Source organism: Pleurodeles waltl, chromosome 2_2 (genome assembly GCF_031143425.1).
Source record: "Pleurodeles waltl isolate 20211129_DDA chromosome 2_2, aPleWal1.hap1.20221129, whole genome shotgun sequence".
Classification (NCBI taxonomy): Eukaryota; Metazoa; Chordata; class Amphibia; order Caudata; family Salamandridae; genus Pleurodeles; species Pleurodeles waltl.
Genome location: NC_090439.1, coordinates 63,152,666 through 63,174,882, shown reverse-complemented (window position 1 = coordinate 63,174,882; position 22,217 = coordinate 63,152,666). Strand labels below are relative to the sequence as shown.

At 42.0% G+C, this 22,217-nt stretch overlaps 1 protein-coding gene across 3 annotated transcripts in view; it reads left to right on the top strand.

Moving 5' to 3' along the window:
- LPCAT1 (lysophosphatidylcholine acyltransferase 1) overlaps positions 1-22,217 on the top strand; it is a 510,913-nt gene that overhangs the window by 410,951 nt on the left and 77,745 nt on the right. For all 3 annotated transcript variants that reach the window (XM_069219452.1, XM_069219453.1, XM_069219454.1), the window contains exons 6-7: positions 2,603-2,661; positions 12,239-12,273. In XM_069219452.1, the coding sequence (XP_069075553.1) occupies positions 2,603-2,661; positions 12,239-12,273 (94 nt within the window). The remainder of the gene's footprint in view (positions 1-2,602; positions 2,662-12,238; positions 12,274-22,217) is intronic.

Below are 22,217 nucleotides of genomic sequence, written 5' to 3'. Positions count from 1 at the left end.
AAGACGGCCTGCAGATTCAGTTGTAAGGAGTGCTCATTCAGAAATGCCAAGACTAGTAACTTCACGGTGAAGTAGCCAGTGGAAGGACACTAGCCAGTACCCACTGGCCAGTGACTGGAAATTGTACTTGCTCTAGGCTCCACATGATGGCATGGATGGCAAAGCAGGAGGATGTTAAAGCAGACAACATACTTGTCAAGTCAGAAGCATGTTAATCAGAGCAATGTTGGAATAATCCAGTGGTACATTCAGGCAAGCAAGGGGCAGATTCCAAGCCCCTTATAAGTTTTTTGTTTATTTCACAAAAGACTTCAAAAGCACAGTTCAAGCTCTGTGCATGTGAAACCTAAAAAATAACCCTTGCAGCACCCACTTGCCTCTCAATCCTCCTCTTTCTTTCTCTCTCTCTCGCTCTCTCTCTCTCTGAGCACCACTCGATGCTGTATTAGCACGTGGTTGTCTTAAAATATTTTTTTTAACCATTCCAAGATGGTTGTCAGTGTGTGCACATACGTGCAGCCACATTTCAGTGAGTTTCCTTACGATTTCAGAAAATCCATTGAAAGATAGCTACCATGGATGCAGGCACATTCCACTACTGCCCTCATTAACTGGATTGTGTTAAAACATGAGGAAACTAAATCAAAATTGGCTATTAAATGGGCACATAGTCGCCATCTAGGAACACGGACATAAGCACTGGGAAATCTATAGTCTTCACAGGCATGGACTGTACTAATTGTTTAACATTTTTGTGAAGCCCTGTGCTCTGATCATGCACATTAAGAGAAATTATATATCCTTTAAACAAGAGCTTCTTGTGACAGTCAGCCATGCTTTTTTAATAAGATCTTTGTGCTCCTAAGCCTGCCACAGCTTGTATTGCAACAGGATTACAATTTCCTGTAAGGTATTGCTATATGTCGTACTCAGATGGGACTTGAATTGTTTTTTATTGAGTATTCTCATACTCTTTTGCTTCTACAGCTGTGACAAGGTACTTTTGAAACTAAGGTCAATACATATTTTTTGAAAATAAGATTGGTTTGAAAGCAGATATACAGTTTTTTTTTTAAGAAGACCAATAAATTAACTCTTTTCTCTTGATTTGCAAATTTCTGTCGCTGATGTGTGTGAATAAAATCTGTGGTGCATTTGAAAGCAATTTAATACTTACACCTTAAAACTATCATTCATACGAAGGCAGAAGACTGTAGTAGATTTTGAATTGGAGTAGCTGTTTCGCATAAATTTGAAATTTTGGATTAGAATACCAGAACAAAAATGAACCCATAATATTTATTAGAGATAATCTCCTCATAATGATTTTGGTGTGGTATAACTGACAGTTGTTTAGAAATCAATAAGTTGTAAACACATCTTACAGAAGACTTTGCACTTATAAATGGCCTTTCGCTGACGTAAGCTTTCCCCCCAAATGGGGAGGCAAGTGGTGACATGAAATGGCTCCTGCCAAAAGGGAAAGCCATCTTGTGGGAGCCTACAATAGCGGTTATGCGTGGTCTTGCTATATTTGCCTTTGGGCATACCCCGCACTACCTGTCTCAACCCACATTCAACATGTGATGCATAACATGGCAGTGAAGGCCTTGGCCAGCACCCCCTGCAGTTAGTTAGACCAATCCTTTTCTGATCTAAGGGAGGGAAATGTCTGCAGGATGGAATAGCCGGTCACCCAGAGGTTTTCTGTGGTGTGGGAAGTTTGTGGTTGAGGCCATCCTTATTCGAGAGGCACACAAATGGTTCCCCCAACACAGGATACCACATCTCCCCTCTAACCCCAGTGGAAACGTTTCTTCTCAGCGTAGTAGTAGATGACTGGGTGTGACTGACCAGGTAGATTGGAAACAAGATTGGAAATTCCTTTATCTCTCAGCCAAGCAGAGAAGGGCTTCATGTAAACCCTCTCCTCATTGACTCGTCTGCTCACTTTACCCTCTATTTAAGCATATGCGATGAGGGGCACGGCATCACATACCGACAGGAAGCAAAATTCAAAGAAAATGCCTTCCACGCTCTGGGGCATAGTTAACTGCAGCATTTTTTTTCGAACTTGGAGGCACCTGTTGACTGCTTCAAAAAGAAAATACCCATACTCCGAGTTCTGCTAATAAGGTTAACATTTGCAGTTTCCGGTACATTGTTATGTAGTACTTATTTTGTAAAAGGACGAGTGCCGGTGCCCAAAGTTCTGCTTTGAAGCCAGCCGATGCTATTAAATATCGGTGCTCCCAATGCGTAGCCTCGATTCCACCTCCATGCTACTTTAATATACTGTCACACATTACCGGCCCCTTTATCTTGCTCCTGCTTTCTCCCTCTGGTGTTTTTCTCCCGTCTTTGTCTTCCTCTTTGGTTCCCCTGTGTTTTTCCACTTTCTTACTCCCTGTCAAATCTGATGAGAAGAGAAAAAAATTAAAATAAGTGCCAGTCCCCAAAAAGGGTGCTAGTGAGCCCCACCGGCTCAAATTAAGGACTGTTATGTACTTTGACAGCTTGCTAATTTACTATGAATAACGTAGGTTTTATCAAACATAACTGCATTTATTATGAAATGTAACATATATATATTTTTTTCTAGGAGCCTTTATTCCTGGAGTTCCAGTTCAGCCAGTTGTTTTACGCTACCCAAATAAAATGGTACGTGCACGACTTTGATCTACCAACTGTAAATACGTCGGGCCTCGATTTTTTTCTGAACTCTCTGAAACAAGGCTAATTGTACCACAAAGGCGCGCAGTCGATATCAGTATTGCATACTTCAAAAATGTTAAGACACCAACTGTATAACGTCATAAAATGCTAAATCATTACCCTTTTTCCAAACAGTATGATTAATCTTAATTTGTATTAAGTCTCGAACTACAGTAGTAAACTTAAAACAAACCAGGTTATCATTGAAGGATTGTTTACTTTTATTTTTAATTTTAAATTGGTAAACCTTATTATGGGACCTAGTCATTGCGACTTTTGGATCCTGCTGTATAAAGCATTTTTGAGTTTGCAAATGGCTCGATTGACATAATTGGGACATCTGCGACTGCACAAATGCTGTTTGTCATATACAAATACCGAACTGCAACTGTGCAAAATCGCAATTTGGGTTTTAAGATTCAGTATTTGGGAGTGGCGTTTAGGGTATCACATTCAAATACCGAATCACGGCGGTATGCGACCGAATTCTGTCCACAAAACTTTTTTTAACATGAAATGAGCCATTCGCAAACAGGAAGGGGTTCCACAAGGAGGGACCAATTCCCCTCTGTGAATAATGACAAGAACATGTTTTAAGAGTAGTCAGTAGTACTCTCAAAAAATTAAACTTGGACTTTTTTTTTTTTTTTTTAAACCATCTCGTTTTCCTTCAAGGAAAATGGGTTGCATTTAACAAAAAAAACACACACACACAAGATTGCTTTATTTAAAAGCAATTACAGGCCTGGTGGTTTACTGACCCCGGCATGCCTCCATCCCTGTGATGGCAAATGTATTCTTAATGGTTGGTAGAACAAATCAATTTATGATACGGTTGTCCCAGCATGTGCATGATCACGGGACACATGCTCAGTTGGGCTTGCAGAGCAGGAGGTTTTTGCTCAGATATTCAGGTGGTTTTGCCACAACCGCATGTGCATATAAGGAGAAGAGTTGCGAATGCTAGTACGCAGAATTACTTCTGAATTAATTCTAAGTGTTAGATGATACAGTATTCGTTTCCTTGACTTCCTCTGTCCTCAGGAGGCCTTTTAATTATGTTGGCCTAAACTGGTTGACTGTTCTTGTGGGAAGAAGTTCAATGAAGCAAAATATATTTTTTAGATGAGCATAGCCGTAGGAGTAATCATATGGGTTTTCAGTCCATGACAACTTGGTTGATAAGACTACCTCTAAGTGAATTCAGTGTCAGAGAAGTTTGGACAACCATCTTTGCTTTCTAAAAAGCATGAAGAAGCAACAAGGAAAGGACTAAGACCGATTACATGAAGGCTTGTGTTCAAATGGCATGATTTTACTCTTGCTATATACGTGTTGTTTTAAATGCTTGATGTTTGTTTTGGTCACTGACCTGTATGTAGGTTCATGTTGTAATGGAAATGGACATTTGCACACTGTTCAAATATATTCAGTTACTTTGATTAAGTTATTACCGAGTCTAAATTCTCTATTGTTTCAAAGAGGTACATAATAATTGTGGAATTCTTTCTCCTTGGTTATGTCAGATATGTTCTTATGATGTTCCTGATGTGTCCCAAACTGTGACCTACCTCATTAATTTTCATGGGGTAGGTCGATTTGCGAGTCACAAGGAATTACCAAATACATTTTTAAAAAAATCATACATTACAAATTGCAATTTCCAAATTGTGATTCAGTAAAAATCACAATTTGAAAATCTCAGTTCCCAGTGTTAATACATCAGGCTCTTGAATCGTTACCATTTCTATTTATGTACAAGCTGACTTTCTGTCAAACTGACATTACATCTTTGCAGTTTATCAAATAGCAGGATCTTAAAATTAAAAAATAACTTCACTCAACTACTGATAGTTTAATGTTATTTATATATTTAAATAGTGCTTACTGCCCTTGGCGAGATGTTGAAATCACTGTGTCAATCGAAAAAAGAGTCATGGCTTATTAAAAAATGTAAAGAAAATCTTTAGAACAACATAGTTGTGCTCCATGTGCACTCACAAAGAACTGACTCAGGCCTTGGCTCTATGTGCACCCACAGAGCAGTGACTCAAGGCCCGGCTCCCTGGATCCATGTGCACTCACAGAGCACGGACTCAAGCCCCCCTTCCCACTGCCAGATCCATGTGCACTCACAGAGCACGGACTCAAGGCCCTGGCCGCCCCAGAGCACTGACTCAAGGCCCGACCTCCCTAGGTCCATGTGCCATGTTTTAGGGCCACCAGTGCAAGTCATCAGGCATATATAAGTAGTCAAGCGCCTCTGATAATCTCTCAATCATTCAAGGAGCTTCATCCTGTAAATGGTTGGAATTTCACTGCAGGGTTTATGATACAATTAACAGTTATCCCGTAATCCACTACTCGGAATTTGCCAGGGATGATGATGGTTTAATTATGTCCTATACCAAGGAATCCTGCCTCGTGCCAGCCCCAGGTCCTGGCTCCACACTGGGGCGCGCACTGGATGCAATTGTACCAACATATGGACTTCAGTTGCCAACAGCAGATGGTTTCTCCTACGTGAGGTACAGGAGACAGTGAATAAGGTGCAGTAGACCAGTTGTTTGTAGTGCCAGGAAGCTCCAAGACTGCCTGAATGCACTACTTAGCACACAGGGTTGTTCTTATCAGTGCTAGTAATAGTTATTTTTATTACCCCCAGGTCCCTCCAGTCCTTGTCCCAGTCATTAATAGTGGAGATAAACCTGTCCCCATGAGAAGTCCCTCACTCGGACCACTGCAGGGGGAATGGAGGTGAGAACACAACAAAGGTATCTTCAGAGCAGCCACACAGCATAAGTCCACCCACACTGCCCCACCCCCCACCTCACTGGAAGTCAAACAACTTCAAAGTGTTCATGGAACAGTCCGCGTGGCCCTCTCTCACCAGGTCAGAGGTCACAAGGTGGTCAGGAAGTGCTCCAATGAGAAGTATCTGCCCAGGTGCTGCTGGCCCCTCCCACACTGATGTGTTAATAGAGGAATCACTGTGCCAGGCTGACAGTGATGCACCACAGGTGGAGCACTGATGGATACATGGGGGGTGCGGATGGATACATGATGCTGGGGGCGTGGATGGATACACAGGGAAGTGTGGATGGATACATGATGTCCTTCCTTCTTGTGGTCTTTTCTCTAAACTACGTTGCAATAAATAAGCCCCCCATGCAGTGGCAGTATCACAGAGGGCATCATGTAAAAATATAGGTACTTTTACTAATACTTTCTCATTTTAAAAGAGCTGCAGGAAAAGATGCCACATGACCCTGAAATCTACACCCCACACCCCTCTCTCAGAGCTGTGTAGGGGTATTTTATTTTTCTGTCTCTCAGTGCCAACGAGTCCCTGTAGAGAGAGAATGTTTCCTTTACAATATACTTATCCACACAATGTGTATGCTACTATCTCTCTTGTACTATTCAAATTGGATTATGCCAATGACCTCTACCATGCATCATCTCTATCTATTGTGAAAAAAACTACAATGTATTCAGAACTTGGCTACCAGGTTACTATTACATGTAAAGCCAAAAGCCCACATCTCCCCTGCCTTGAAAGTACTACACTGGTTACCCGTTGCCAGAAGAACCACCTTCAAACTGCTTTGTATCACCCACAATGCTTTACATGGAACAGGACCGCTTTTCATCAGAAACAAAATAACCAAATACATTCAACAAAGATCCTACGCTCAAGATTGGCACCCTGCCTTAAAACACCACCATACAAGAAATAGACAATAGGTGGTACATCCTTCTCTGTTCAAGCAGCCAAACTATGGAATTCATTACCCCCAAATATAAGATCCACAGATAACTATCTTAGCTTCAGAACACTACTCAAGAGTAGGCTCTTTCCTTCATAACCACCATATCCAAACAGCAATGTACTGCATATGCCTGTGTTGATAAATATTTATAATCTGATTATGTGTATATTCTAGATATGTATAGTTCTTTAAGAAATATGTATAGTTACTATTTCATAATAATAAAGTATACACATACTCTTTAAGCCTGTTTTACAAATGTATATTTACTTGCTGATAAATATATATATATGTGTGTGTGTGCATATGTCTGTGTGTATATATACATATATATATATATATATATGTGTATATGTGTATATTATTCTATGCTTAACATGTTCATAGGTCATTGCATAGCGCCTAGATAAATTGTTAAATTAGATACAAAAATAATCCCTGCTTTCTTTTTTTATATCACAATGACTAAATGTTAATTCAACTATTCAACAGAAGCATTTCGCTACTGGAAAAATTAAGGAAAGATAAATGAATGTTAGAAAATTACACTTATCAATTAACGTCAAATATTACAAATCTTGAAAGTCTGTGTTTATACTAAACTACTTTACTTCTCATATTATTATACCCATTATAATATTCCTTGCACATATATTCCCTTACTATATATTTAGATATCTATTACTCTAGTCCTACTGTACTAGAGAAAAATAAATAAAATTAAATCAATAAATAAATTCAAAATATCAATAATTAAATAAAAATACAAATATATATATATATAAAATAAATAATAATATCAATTTTACTCTCTTGTAAGCTTTACTCTGTCTCCCCATCACCCTGTATCTCTATCAATCTATCCTCCATCCACACTCTGACTCATCCCAAACCCATTCTACTACTTTCATCTCCAAAATAACCCTGCCTAAACTCTTCCCTCCTCTACCTCATCTAGCTCACCCAAAACCTCACTTTACTATGATCTCCCAAACAACCCTACTAAATTCTCCTTCATTTATCTCACCTTTGACTCATCCAAAACCCCTCCTGCTACTATGATCTAAACCCTTTCAACAAACTCTTCCCTCCTCCATCTCTCCTTTACTCATCCTAAGCCTCATCCTACTTCTATAAACTCCTGAGTAACACTCCTGGATTCTTCCCTCCTCTATCCCTCCATTACTCTAGTGAGTCCAACTAAGAAACTCACATATCCTCCACTCAAATTAACTCATACTAATACTAATACTGTACTCATATTTTCCTATACTAATCCACCACTAATTCCCTTTGGGTTCCAGAGTAGTGTGCTACTCACCGAAAAGCCCTTTGACGCCTCGTCAGGGGTATTAAGCGCTATATAAATATAATTACAGTTACTTCTAAAGCATACAGTTAAATAATGAAGCAGAAAAGAAACCTGATCTTAATCATGCCATGCTGTTTTTTTTTCAGGTTAACACTTATTTGTGGTTGATAGTTTACAGGACTACAGAGATCCTTTCAAGGAACCCACTGGCTTTCCAGTCCCAGCGAACACCAATATTGCATTTTTTTTTTTTAACAGAAACTGTCCTTATCATCTGAGAGGTTAAGTGTCTGCCTAAAATGTGTCCTTTTCCCCTTCCAAAATAGTCTGAATGTTTTGGTTCAGCGTAAAATAAAGAGCTTGCTCGTGTCCGAGCCTACACTAAATTTCAAATGTATGGGTACTGTACCATAGGGCTGCGGAAGGAGGACTTCTGTATAACTAGACTGTTTGGATCAAAAGATTATTTTTATCTATTCATATCAAACACATACACCATATGAGTTTATACATGTAGTGCTATGGTTACTTTTTTGTATCAGATACCTATATGGTAATTTCATTTTTCTTGTCTACTTTCTCTACACCAAGAGTATTGAGACCTCATTGGTTCCAAGCTTTGTGTTTTTTGGGTTTTCTCAGTGTCACTTTCCATCTCCCTTCATCCTGCTTTCACAGTTGTACTTTATATTCTCTCATGTCCCTTTCCCTCCGCGTATGACCCATCCACAAAGAAATTGGTAACTTCACAAGTTTTATTTGTAAAGTTTCTACTTTTTAGGGATTTTTGTAAATCCTCAGGTATACACCTGGTAGATTTCAGTGAGTATGCACAACACTAAACCAATTAATGTTAAGTTATTTGAAAATCCTCAGGTTTACAAACAAGATGCAAATACACCTCAAACATGTCTTATGGCTTTCAACTCTCTGGGCATCCCAAGCATTGTCTCCCTCAACTCCAATTCAATTCGCTATATCATTAACACTCAACAGTAGCTGTCTTTCTTTCTGCCAAAATTACTCTCCACTAATTAGTATTCATAAACCGAAGTTCCTCCCACCCACTTCATGCCATAGCAAGTGTTCTTAGTAGGTCATACCAATGCATAGAGACAACTATGTTAATCACTTTTAGACCAGGATTAGATCAAAATATTTTAGGCTCTTCTGCAATGTACAAACTGTTATCTGAAGCCAGCCCTTAGTCATGGGAAATGGTGGCTATAGTTTTTGTGTTTTATCTTTCAAGATGAAGGACCAGAATATCAAAACCTCGATTCTATTAAATATGTGCAACCCTGTTTAAAAAGGCAGGCACTCTGGCTTGAACAAATGTATCTAAAAGCATTTGCAGTCATTCCTCCTGATTATTTTAGTGCAGAGTTGATGTTCAGAAATCTGCTATATCCGATAGAGACATCTAGTGTCAGTCTGGAACAGAAGACTTTTCTTGAGCAGTCCCCCCTGTGCGCTGTTGTGGCGTTGATTGGCTTCCCGTCTATTGTCTGTTATGATGTTGCGGGTCCTCTATAGGCGCGACCCTGGCATGCTGACGTCAGTTCTTTTCTTTCCGCGCCAGCCAACGCTGATGTGAAGAAAGAGCTACCCTTCAGTCATTTTTTGACTGATCTTCTTCAAATTTTGTTGAGGTTTTTTGAGTTGTTTAACTCTTAATGCATCGAGGGATGTCTTCCAAGAAGACCGGCTTCAAGCCTTGCAGTTCCTGTCATCAGATGATGTCTGTGACGGATCCGAACCTCATGTGCCTTTGGTGCCTTGAGCGTGACCACAACCCATAGTCGTGCTCCGGGTGTCAGGCCATGCATCCGAAGGCTATGAGGGAGCGGTCCCTGAAGCTGATGGCAGCCCAACGCTCGACTCCGTGCTAGTTGAGGTCCCCGTCGAGAGGAAGATCCCTGGAGCGTTCACGGAGTCCTCCACCATCATCGTCCCACTGTAAGTCTTTGGGATGATCAGGTAAGTCGAGAGATAAGAAGAAGTTGAAGAAGACAGAACGTTCTTCACGTTCACCTCGTCTGTCGGTCAACAAGGCAAGAGAGCGGCATCGCTCTAGGCTCCACCTGCAGAGCCTGCGTCTGGGCCGACTATGCTCCTCCCTGAGTTTCCTTGAGCCTGAGCGACCCCTGGCCGACCTAAACAAATTCTTAAAGGCCATGCACCATATTTTTTAGCAGTTCCACACCGCTGACGCGCATTCAGACCTTGCGTAGTTGTTAGGGCTCCCAGGGATCCATGCTTGGATCTGGACCTGCGTTGGTCACACCACCTCGACCTTCCTTGATGCCGGTCCTCATCCTTATTGGCAACGCTGATATGAAGCTGGATAGACGTTGCACAATACCAACTCAGGCGCCGACTGGGGCTTTGCCCCCCCATGTCAGATCTTGAGCTTTATTCGTATGGGCTAGGGTATGGCGAGGAGTGGGAGGGGTCACTGGACCCTTTGGGATACCAGCTTGGGATATCAGCTCCCAGTATATGTGGACTGGTGGAGAGATGTGGATGATGCCATTGGTGTAAATACCTCCCCAGATACTGGCATACTTTCTCCTCCTGCCATGGCTACGGGGGAGGGTGCTTCATATTCTGCGGTGGTGCGAAGAGCAGCTGATGTTCTTGACCTTGAGTTCCCTTCTGTGGCAGTCAGGGCTAACCTTCTGACAGGGGTGCTTCATTCTCGAGCTTCATCTCCCGAACCCCTGCTCCCTTTCAATGAAGCCCTTACAGATATCCTACTGGGGACCTGGTCTAAATCCAACACAGGGGCTCCTGTGAACTGGACTATTGCACGCCCCATCTCCCTGTTCTGTGCAAACCAAGTTTCCTTACACAACACCCTACCTCTGAGAGCTTGGTATTCCATGCATCTACCTTCCATGGTGCATTCCCTTCCACACCCACAGATAGGGAATCCAAGAGGCTGGACACACTTGGGAAGTTGTTGCTTTCTTCCTCCAGCCTGGCATTGTGGCTTGTGCACACTGCATGCTTTTTGGGCCATTATACCCACACGCTGCGGGATACGGTTGTGCAAGTGCTGCCTCCTCAAGGAGGCCTGGACTGTACTTTCCCAAGCAGTGCCATCATGGATCAGGGACGCCATTATTCTAAGGTAAGTAATCTGCAACAAGATGTCTCTTATCAGATGGACAAGTTACTTACCTTTCGCAATGCCTTATCTGGTAGAGACAGTATCTATTTACAGATTCCTTACAGACCCACTCATCCTGCCCGCTCTGCAAACTGATTTCTAGGGTGAGGGACTCCCATTTCAGGGCCCTAGGTTTGATGCACCAGTGGTCAGTGTTCTTCATGGCTCTGTGCTTCTGGCATGGAAAGTAATGAAAAGAAACTGATGTCAGTGCACCGGGGTGACACCTCTATATAGGACCCACCACATCATGTCCAGCATGGATCCCGCTGCCGGATGTAGAACCGATCGACTCCACCTAACGGTGCGCAGGCGTACTACTTGAGAAAAATCTCTATATCCAGAATGACAGCTGGGGAAATTCTAAGGTAAGGAACCTGTAGCTAGATATTGTCTCTGCCAGATAAGGCGTTACCGAAAGTAAGTTACTCGTCCTTCTAAATGTCTTTGTCTTAGTGTGATATTGTTGATGTTCCTAGTTTCGACCAGAAATATAGGTTTAGGGTGCTGAATGTATGATAGGAGACCACTTTTTCATGTAGAGACCTACTAAAAGTCCTGCTCAAGAAAAGTATTACTTCAAGAGATAACGTAGAAAGCAGGCACATCCACTGTAGGTTCAGAAGAGCTGGATCCACCCACAGAAAACACATTTATATATGATAAATCTAAGTAGCGCTCATTTCAAATGTCAGGCTTCTTTTTTTTTTTTTTTTTAAAGACTTGGCATATATCCGGGATCTATGTTCAACATCTTCGGACTAAAGAATATTGTGGATTTCTGATGAACAATAGGAGCTTAAGTCCAACGCAGCCAAGCCTGCAGTGTTTGAGACCTGGACTGCTTTCCAAATAATGTAAAACTTTCTTTAATGTCACGATGAAATGCAGAACTGTCATGGTAGGTGTGAGCTCGAAAACACTGCACAGGAAGTTTAGTAGAATCCTTTTTTCTTTTATGAAGAAAATGGTCACACAACAGCTCTAAATCACCCAATGCTGGCTCTCTTAAATCAGTGCTCCGCTGCCCTGCTGTTGACGGCACTGTTTTGATTTGATTTCTATTTACAGCGTGAAATGTGTTGGCAGGGAAAACGAACTAAAGCCCTTCAGAAATGATTTGCTCTTGGAAAGTGACAGATTGAAAAAATGTGTAATTGTGATGGCGAGCTTTATGTTGAAGACGTAGGGAATGAACAAAACGCAATGGGATTTGCTCATGGGCAGAATTGTTAACACTGCTTTCTGTTGCTTTGCTTATAGGACACAATCACGTGGACGTGGCAGGGGCCAGGCGCGTAAGTACAGATGTGATTACTGATTTATGGTTCATTTATTTCAAGTCATAGGATAGTGGGCACTGTTTTAAATTCCCAGAATCAATGTCCCTTGGGATCCCCCACGCCGGTATGGACTTGGGTAATATATGGTGGTGCCCGATCCCATCCTGCCTGAAGTAGAACACTTAAGTGTATTTCAGGGGCATGTGTTACTGCAGCATTCATTAAGTAACGTAGTTCCAATTTGGTGGTTGCGGCTGGCGATGAGGAGCGAGACCATGTTTAAACTGGGCATGCCCCATGCATATGCTTTCCTTGCCAGACTGGCATTGTCAGCTGGGAAGACATGCTCTCACAAAACATTAGCTGTTCTGAGCCTTCTGTACAGAGCATGGCTACCTCTCTTGAGTTACCACTTCTCACATCCAGCTTTATGACTTCCTGAACCAGTTGTATACCTAGGTGAAAGGCAGAGTTCTATTTTGCAAAGGTGGTGGTGAACGATGTATGAATCTTGTGGTGGGGCATACATCTCCACCATCTTAACCTCTGCTTCTCCATTTTGAACACCAACTAGCTAGTTGGCTTGCAAAGGACTGCCTTCCCTTCAGACTCTGAATTGCAGATACTGATTGCATCCGCTGTTTTAACATTCTGGTAGCACCCAGAGTGGTCTACCACGTGGCAGTACATGCCACAGAAGGAACTGTAGAAGATCTACATGGAGGTCTGACACCAGTTTTCCACTTTGAATGTCAGCACGACTTCAAAGCATTTCATTTAGGAGTCCTGTGACTCTCCAGGACTGTTGAAAAACAGTGTTTGTGCGCCATGGAGGTTTGAATGTCTGTCATTCATGTTCGGAGCAAGTGCTGGATTAATAACCAACTTTAGTAGTGCAGGTAAATGATTATATGTAGCGATTTACTCCTTACCCATTCCTGCGATGCAGCTCTGAGGCATCTGCCACTCAGTTGAGTCTGAGCCGAGTACATATGTACCATCTATTAAGGTTGCTGCATTATTGTTTTGTCCTGCTGTTGACCTGCTTCACGCTTGCTTCAGGACAGAAACGTAATTGACTGACATAGATGAAACTGTAATTTGACTTCATGTTTCCGCCCATAGTGTGAATTAACTGCAGAGTGCTGGTAATAGTTTGTTATTTTTTGTTAATAAGTATTGCGTCGGGATTTAGAGATATTCTGTTTAGGTGTGACATAGTTTACTTTATTGTTTTGGTATTCCCTTTAGTTGTTTGCCTTCATGTCCATTAGCCACACAAATAAACATTAAGACAATACATTGGTTGCATCACCACAAACTCACATCTTAGATTTCCGTAAGTAACATAATTAATGTAAATCGCATAACTGACCATCCTTGGGAGTCTATTTTGTCCGACAAAATTGATTGGAAATAGTCACCATATTTAGGCCACTTTTTAATTCAGTTTTTATTGACCATATTTTGATGTTACTTTGAAATGGCTAATCTCTCTCAATATGCCAGTGAACAATCCCCTCTATGATCTTTGCAAGGAGTGCCAGATAAGCGATTGTCATTCTGGGGTCACTGTGTGCTTCATTATGGGCTTTTAGGGCACTCCTAGCATCAGAGGGAGGTTACAAGGTTGTGCATTTTTTAAGATTTTAAGCCTCCTGCACTAGATAGAGGAATGTAAACAAAGTTGCACAAACTGGCGGTTTTCTGAGCTAAATATTTTGGTGTATCATTATTTTAAAGTTAGTTTATTTTGAATGGGCACTCATATAACATACATACAGATTAAATGTGAAATTTGAAAGCTCTTTGAAAAATAATAATAATAAAACAGGAGCAGACAATAAATATAAAATAACAATACATGCCTTCTCATTCATTATTAAAAATTCATAAACCCGACTAATTCATAAGAAGTATTTATATCCCAAGCAGCAAATAAAAGGTCTGTCATTAAACAAAAGATGAGTGTAGGTTACAATAATCTATTATGAGAAAATAATCCTACTGGCAGTCACAAAGCAACATCATAATGGACACTCAGGATGTCAGTCTCGGGTATCCATCCCTAATCTTCCAAGCAAATAGCAGATACCAAGAGGTGACATAGACCAAGTATTCCAAGTGTCTGATTTACAAACTCTGACTTCAGCTAGGTAGTCTAAAAAACTCTAAATAACTCAGAAGCTACAACAACCATCTCTTACGCATTTTCCTGTAAAAAGAGCAGAAAACATTAAATGAGGCCCAGATTCTCAAGAATATAAACAATAAGAACTATTTTGGCCTGACAAATGAAAGACCTCCATGATGATTTGAGCATGGCTAGAGGTGGGATACTAAGCGGAATTCAGTGTACATTCGCTAAGCCAAAAGGGGTTTAATATGATCAAAATAGATTTCAAACTCAGGGACTCCTTTGAACACTAAAAAGGTCTCATTCAGTTTACCAGCACATGACCTAATAATTGTCAGTGCACGTGACCATGCTTAATGGACTGATGCCTGAAAATCCAACAGCTCCAAAAGAGTTAGACATATCTAAACTAATCAAGACGTCTGACACATGTCATAAATATAACGTCTTGTAGGCCAGCCTATATGGAATGAGATCTCCCATATTCCAAATGCGACCCCACAAAGAATCCATAGAGCACTTTCAACATCACTGTGGTTTTAAAAACAGAACACTTTCAACAATACTCTAGTGACTGCTTTGTGTGCCTTGTTCATCAATTGATGCTGAAAGTGAAGGTCGAGACTAGCTCTTTTATCCGTAGGAAAGGGTCAGGTTATCCATTCAGAATGAGAAGGATGGCTATTTCCCTTTGCACATCAAATAAGGTGTCGTGTCGGGATGTAGGCCAACACTGGAATGCAGCTAAGCGAGAAAGAGCCAGGCTGGCTATCAATGTTGCTCATCCACATGGCCTAGTTGAAGCCAATTGACCCAAGCTATCCACTGCAGAAGAGAAGGAGACTGGCTGTAATCTACGTCATGAGACTGCGGAAGCCTACGAGGCTTCTGAACCTAGCAGGGGATCAGGTCACCCGGATTTGAGGTCCCCATCTTCGGTGCTTCATTCTAAAGGTACCAGAGACAAGTTCTCATAAGGAAACATCAGCCGAATCTTTGGCCAAGGGGTAGGGCATGACTCCAATCATGGGCATACAGTGGTAGCAAATGACAAATTATCACAATTGGACTCCCCCCCCCCCCCTACCAGGAGGCTCAGGATGATGATACTGTAGAACCAGACAGGTATACCCAACCTAGTCATTTGGAGGGTTAAGTGGGATGTGTCCACTCTGGGACCAAGAGTTACCAATCTTCACCAGTACCCACCCCTTAATAGAAGGGAGATCTAAACACAGGGACAGTGAGGGTGAAAGGTATACAAGGAGCCTCCATCAGTCCAAAGAAGTCGCATTAGTATCAGAAGTACAAGAGACCTGACCCCCAGCTAGCACTGGGTCCCCAATAATGCACCAGTTCAGATCACCCAGGCTCAGATCACCCTTTGCTAAGTCAAATACCTCCAGCCAATAAAAAACTTAGCATCAGATCCTATAGAATCGTCTGGCTTTGCAATTACTATTACTAGACATCACTAGAGTGGTGTTTTCAACAGCCCTGGTTATTCAGATGCAGGGGTTGGAGAAAAAGCTTGATCAAGTACTTGAACTCCATCAAACAGTTTCCAACTGTAAACTCTCTCAAAACACCTTTTCCTAATAAGCCTCCCTCTTCTTGAAGGAGATTGTGTCATTAAAACCAAGTATTTGCAATGCAATGGGTCTTGCGTTTGCTCGAGTTACAGCTATTAGCATTTTAAACTCCTAACTGGACTTTTCTTGCCACATAAACTGAAAAGTAAAACAGTTTCACATAGGCAAGCTAACGGCGGCCATGAGCGCGAAGCAGACACACAAAAGGAAACAGAAGTTCGCTCACAGTGAAACTATTGGCAAAAGTGCAATTATCGATGTAACTGGCAAAATTCCAGTTATCCATGTTACAGGCAAAAGTGCAATTATCCATGTAACAGGGTGGATGGCAAGCAAAAAGGCTCGATTACTGCCTGTGAACATGGTGGTTGAGCATCTGATAGCTACCCATGTGCTTCCCGAGATCAAGGATGACTTCACAATAATGAGGGCACATAAAGTCCGGTTTACAGCTAAACCAACTAGTTCATGACCCCGAACATTATTGGTGAACTTTGGTGATTTCAGACTATAAGAGGAAACTGACAACTGCCATCAAACATAAAGTATACAGAACTCCAAAAGGGTTTAGTTTTTAGATCTTTTCGAATATGCCAGGTAAAGGATGCTTAAGCAAATGATTTCAGACTTAAGATTCCTAGGTGCTCAGGTTATCAACCCACTAATTTAAAAGTACTTGCAAAGGGGGCATTCTGCATCTTTTTGGACATAGACTCTACACAGTGGCTTCTCAGTAATATTCAAAAGGGCCAAAGGGAGTTGGAGGTGGGGCTTTGGGGTTGACGCTATTGTTTAATCAATGATAAGTGAACTAATCTATTGTTATTGGGCCTTGATGGAAATGGTTGGGAAACTCGGACTACCCCTTTCGAAATTATGACTGGGTGAATTTATGAATTTGACTTCTCTTATGGAGTTCTAATATGCTTGTATTTATCTCTCTGGTATTTGTTCATGGTGATGATGGATATTAATGTGAAAAACATAGTTCTGTTTGCAGGTGTTAGAGCACCAGAAACAGTTTCTAATTTTGCGGATGCTTTCACCTTCATGAGAACCTTTTTTCTGGGCTTCTTGTTTCATAACTCAATAAGTGTGAGCAGTGGTTGCCTCTCCTTTTCGCAGCCTATCAGTCAACACAGCACCTGCAGGTTGGAAGAGTGATTGGTGAGGGGTAGGTGGACTTTCACTATGAGGGTGGGAGGGGAGCTAAGGATCGAGGTTTGGGTCTTAGGGTCATGTTGAGGTAGGTGTAAGGATGGGCAGGTAGATGGGAGGAAGGGTGGGAAGAGGGTTATTGAGGCTTTGGGGAGTCAGTAAAAAAAAAAGTTAAAAAACGCAGGTGACAAATGTTGTAAAGAGGTTATGCAATGGTTCTTCCAATTTGAGCTTGTCGCACTACTTTTGCTCTAGATGTATCAGCTTAAAGTTACTAAGCTAAATAATAATGGGCTTAATATGAAAGAGCAATACTGTCCAGGGCAGCTAATAACAATATGTCCCGTTGGCTGCTGCAAGAGACTTATTTTAAATACTCCATCAAAGTGAGGTCCCACTTATGGGCTGCCTTCAAAATGCTGGCAGCATCTTCGGTGTCTGCCACACATCAGGGGTTGCAGTTTTAGATTCTAATAGCTTTTCAGAGACCATTAATAAAAACCTCCATGATGGAACTGGTAAATAGGTGGCTGTCAGAGTAAAAGTGCAATCACTTGGTTTTACATTTGTCTCCTGTTATGGTCCAATTCCAATCAAAGATCGCCCGAACCACTTTATCAGTTGAGGTTGGCTTTGTTGGACTTCTGTAGTCCAGCTATTATTGGTGGTGACTTTAATCTTTTTCAGTCAAACTCCTGGACACTCCTTTTAAAGGGGGTGGGGGGTTCGGGTTCGGGAATTGACCAATAAGAAAAATACCCTGGGTCGGCTCAAGCTGTTCAGCCCTTGAAACATGACCTAGGTCTGACCGACTTGTGGAGATCAGCAAACCTTTCAGTTCAGTTATATACTCATTTTTCCTAAAAGCTTTCAGTCAGCCTCAGGGATTGATTATTTTTTTGGGTGGGGTTGATATCTGAATTAGGAGTAAACGGGCATTGAAGTTTTTTACCAAATTGCCTGGAGCTCATACGACCCTTAGTCTTGATCTATCCTGACAACCATGAGCTGGTTAGCATCAAATCAGTAGGGAAAACACTCAGTCCAGAAAGGGCGCATAGGGAGGTGGTATTGATATTACAGGCACAAAATCTAGAGCCATGGTCACTCAGATGACTAAGGTTTCGGACTCCCAGACCTTAAGCTTGAGCCAGGACCCAAAACGAATTGGGAAGCTCTTTCAGAAACAATGTGAGGATGCTTATACTGAATTGTCAGAACCAATAGGTCCTGCCATCTTTGAATATTTACAGAAAGGGTCCCCCCCCCCCCCCCCCTCTTTCAGATTGTTAGCGGAGGAAGCGGCCAGCCTGGTTAGCCAAGTTAATCAAGAGGTTTTAGGGTGGAGTCATTAAGAGTTTACCTAGAGAAAAGGCGCCTGGAGATGATGGGTTCCACTCTGAATGGTACCAGACCTTTGTAGAGCAGTTAAAGGCCCTGGTGACACAACTCTCCAACTATATTTTATCAGGGGGTAGTTTTCCTCCGTCTTTTTTGAGAGGGAATATTTCTTGTTTGTGTAATTGAACTGAATGATTTTGCCAATGTGAACTCTTTTTGGACTGTAACACTTCTCAATACTGATTACAAAATCCTGGCCAAATATTTTGCTGCAAGGTTGGCTGTGCTATTACACGTAGGGATCAAAATTACTTTATGCTCGGATGACAGCTGTATGCCAATACCCCCCTTTTGATTGAAGCCATCGATAATGTTTAACCAAATAAAGTCCCAGCTGCTTTAATTTTTATTGGTGCGGAAAAAGCTTTTGATGTGGTCCGCTGTTTTATTTTTCATTTGCAGTATTAGAAAAGTTAATAAATACTTTGAGAAATCTCTGCAAAAGTGTCAATGCCTCACTCATAATCAGTGGGAAAAGCATGGGAGATATTGCAAATTTCCAGGGGTGCTAGATACGGGTGCCCATTGTCAACCCTACCTTTTTGTTCGGGGCGGGCGGGAAGCACACTCACACTTTCACACACACGCATGCACATCCATTAACACTCATCAACATCCAAACATGCACTCACGCACCAAACACTCATTTAAAAAGATCACACACACTTACCTTCAGCCTCGGAGGTCCCAGGAGGGTTCAGACTGCTGCCTTCCCTCACTGGCTGACCTCAGTCAATGAGGGAAGGCAGCAGTCTCCGCTTCGTCACAGAGTGGGAAGGGGTCAGTGAGACTGCTGACCCCACCCCACCCCACTCTGTGACAAGGTGTCACTGATTGACACTCGCCCTGCGCGCTTCAGGGCTTATACCTGAAGCGCCCAGGTTGAAGTCAATGGGTGACGCTTCGCTCGTCACCCAGGGGATGACCTTGAGGCACCTTTGCTGAGCCGAGGAGGTCACGCTCACAGGAGCTGTGACCTCTTCATCCCAGCAAAGTTCAGCTCAGGCAGCCAGGAGCGTGCGCAAATCGCGCATGTCTGCTCCTGGCTGCCTGACCTGAACATGAAGAGTGGCTGTCAGGCTGACCTTTGTTCAGCCTGACAGGCTCTTTTCATGAGGGGCAAAAGGTGGGGGGGCATGGCCCCTCTGCCCTAAAGGATGGGGCCGCGCCTGTGTATTTTGTTTTCTATCTATGCACAGCATGCACAAACACCAGTAGATGCTGTACTTCTAGGAACGTCAGCGTTGGAGGGCTGTAGGACTTGCAAACAAGGCTTCTGGGTTAGCAACAGTGAATTTGTTACAAGAGAATCCCTGCAGCAGAAAATAGAAGGGCAGGTAGAGTGGTAGCAGTTTGCACTCAATCGGGTGCTTAGTGCCTTAAAGAATATAGAGAAGCAGAAATTGAAAAGATCCAAAGTAATGGTCGAGCATATCTTTAGACAAAGTCCCTTTGCGCTCAAAGTTAGCTGTTGGGTCTCTTCTTCGCACAAAAATGACTCCAGAAACTATCGTTCATGACTCAATATTATGAAAGTGGCAAAGGGAAACTGCCCCCCAGGTTAGTCCTCATGATTGGGAGGAGGATAGCCAGTTAAATGCTACTGCATTGCAAGAAGCCAGTTTTAAGTGCATGCAATTATTGGCTCAGTGGCAGGTTTACTGCAAACTGGTGTTCAAAATAGAAGAAACCCAAATATCCCATCCACTTGCCCAAGGCGAGGGGAGGGATGCACGTGGCTGCACATGATCTGGACATGTAAAGTACGGCTAGCCTATTGGTAAAGGGTGTTGGCAGCTATATTCAGTCGCCTGCCAGAGTTAAATCTACCAGATGCATTAGCAGTTTTAATGGGAAGCTCAAGCCATTTAGGGCTACCCTCAAAGTGGGCAAGAGGGCTTGTTTTTTTTGCCATTCTTAGGGCAAGGTCCATTATTATAACCTATTGGAAATCGGCTATACCCCGACTTTTAATCAATGGAAAAATAAACGAGGGTTGTCTACAAAAAAGAGATCATCTATATTCAACAGGTCGGTGCGCTTAACAGATTTGATAAGATATGGGCTTTTCTTGTTAAAGCGGTGGTGGATGAGACAGCCTTGTGCTCGTGATTCGAAAGCACATCGAAAGTCACTAGTATGCATGTTTTCTGTCTGCGCTGCTTAAGAACGGGGGCGGGGGGTGCTGGTTTCTCCTTTTAGATTTACTCAGTGAAAACTCTTACATTTTATTCAGGCTACTTACGTTTTTTTTTGCTCTTAATGTTATAACGTAAGACGAAACATTTGCATTTTGTGATTCTGAACCCGCTCATAAAAAAAAAAAAACACGTGCCATCCGGAGGACATTGGTGTGTGTTACACATTGTTATTAGTTACACAGAGGTACATGGCGAATCTGCTATCAAAACATACATCATATGATTATCTAGTCTGCACTGCCACCTTGTGGGCAGAGTTGTTCTCATGTATTACATACTTAAAGTGTTCCGGGCCCATAATGTATGGCATCCCATACTCTGAGAAGAGTGTGGGAATAAATCTGGATTAACACTCATTAAGCTACGTTTTTTTGCCAGAGTATATTTGTGTATATTCATCTGATTATATGGTGGCTAATCAGTTGACATTCTGACTCCTAGCTTCAATATAAATTTGTCTCAGGCTTCTCGAGTTGCCGGTTTATTATTATTTCTTTGTATGATGTCTTCAGTCTTCACCCATTTTAGTAATTTGCTCAGTCAGTGGGTAAGTCTTAGGGGCATTGATGAATCCCGTTTCTTTGCAAATAAGTGTTTAGCTAACAACAATGCGACACCAATGAAATTGCATTCTGATTTCATTTACTTGTGTCTGGTCGTTAGACCAATACACATCTCTTCTCGGTTTTCTTTGTTAATTCGGTTATAATTGTACTGATTGAAACCAAGTGCTCTCCGATAATTGGGCGTCTCTAGACTATATGTATGAAGTCTGTATCTTCAGCTCTATCTCTTGGACACAGTTTCAGGTGTCCAGATTTGTATTAACTGTTTGCAGGGTGTTCGGGTGTATATTAACTATTTTTTTGGGGGTTAATTTGTGTTTTATGTAGGTAGTTTTAGGTGTAACAGCTTGAATCTTGTATTTGTGAGACCCTTGAAGGGAATATGATGACTGAGTTCCACTCAAATGCCTAGAAATTCCCTATTTCAATTTCCTATTTCAGTTTTTATCTATTTACTTCTAAAGGCCCATTAAATCACTTTTAGATTTGTTGATCACTGCTCGGTATAGCAGTGTTATCCGTCTTTTCCCATTCCAGATCATCACGTTTTGCAGCACTTCGTGGGCGGGAGGATCCTCTGATTAACTCTCTTAAGCTAAGTATATAGCTCTTGCTTTGGCAGAGGTACACTCTTATGGCAACCCTGAACGTTCCGATATATATACCATAATAAAAGCGCGTTGCTTGATGAAACTGAGATCTGTGGCCAGGTCACATTCCGGAAAAACGGTACTGTTTCCAAAATGGTTATGCTCCTGCGTCTATTGTACCAGTTTGCTAATCTTACTCTGTCTGCCGTTACAGATTTCCGCACGCTAGTCTCTTTATGGGGGGGTGGGGGGAGGACTGACTTGGCATTATGTTTGCCTATGGATAGGAAAGAGGTAGGAGCTCCTAATAATGA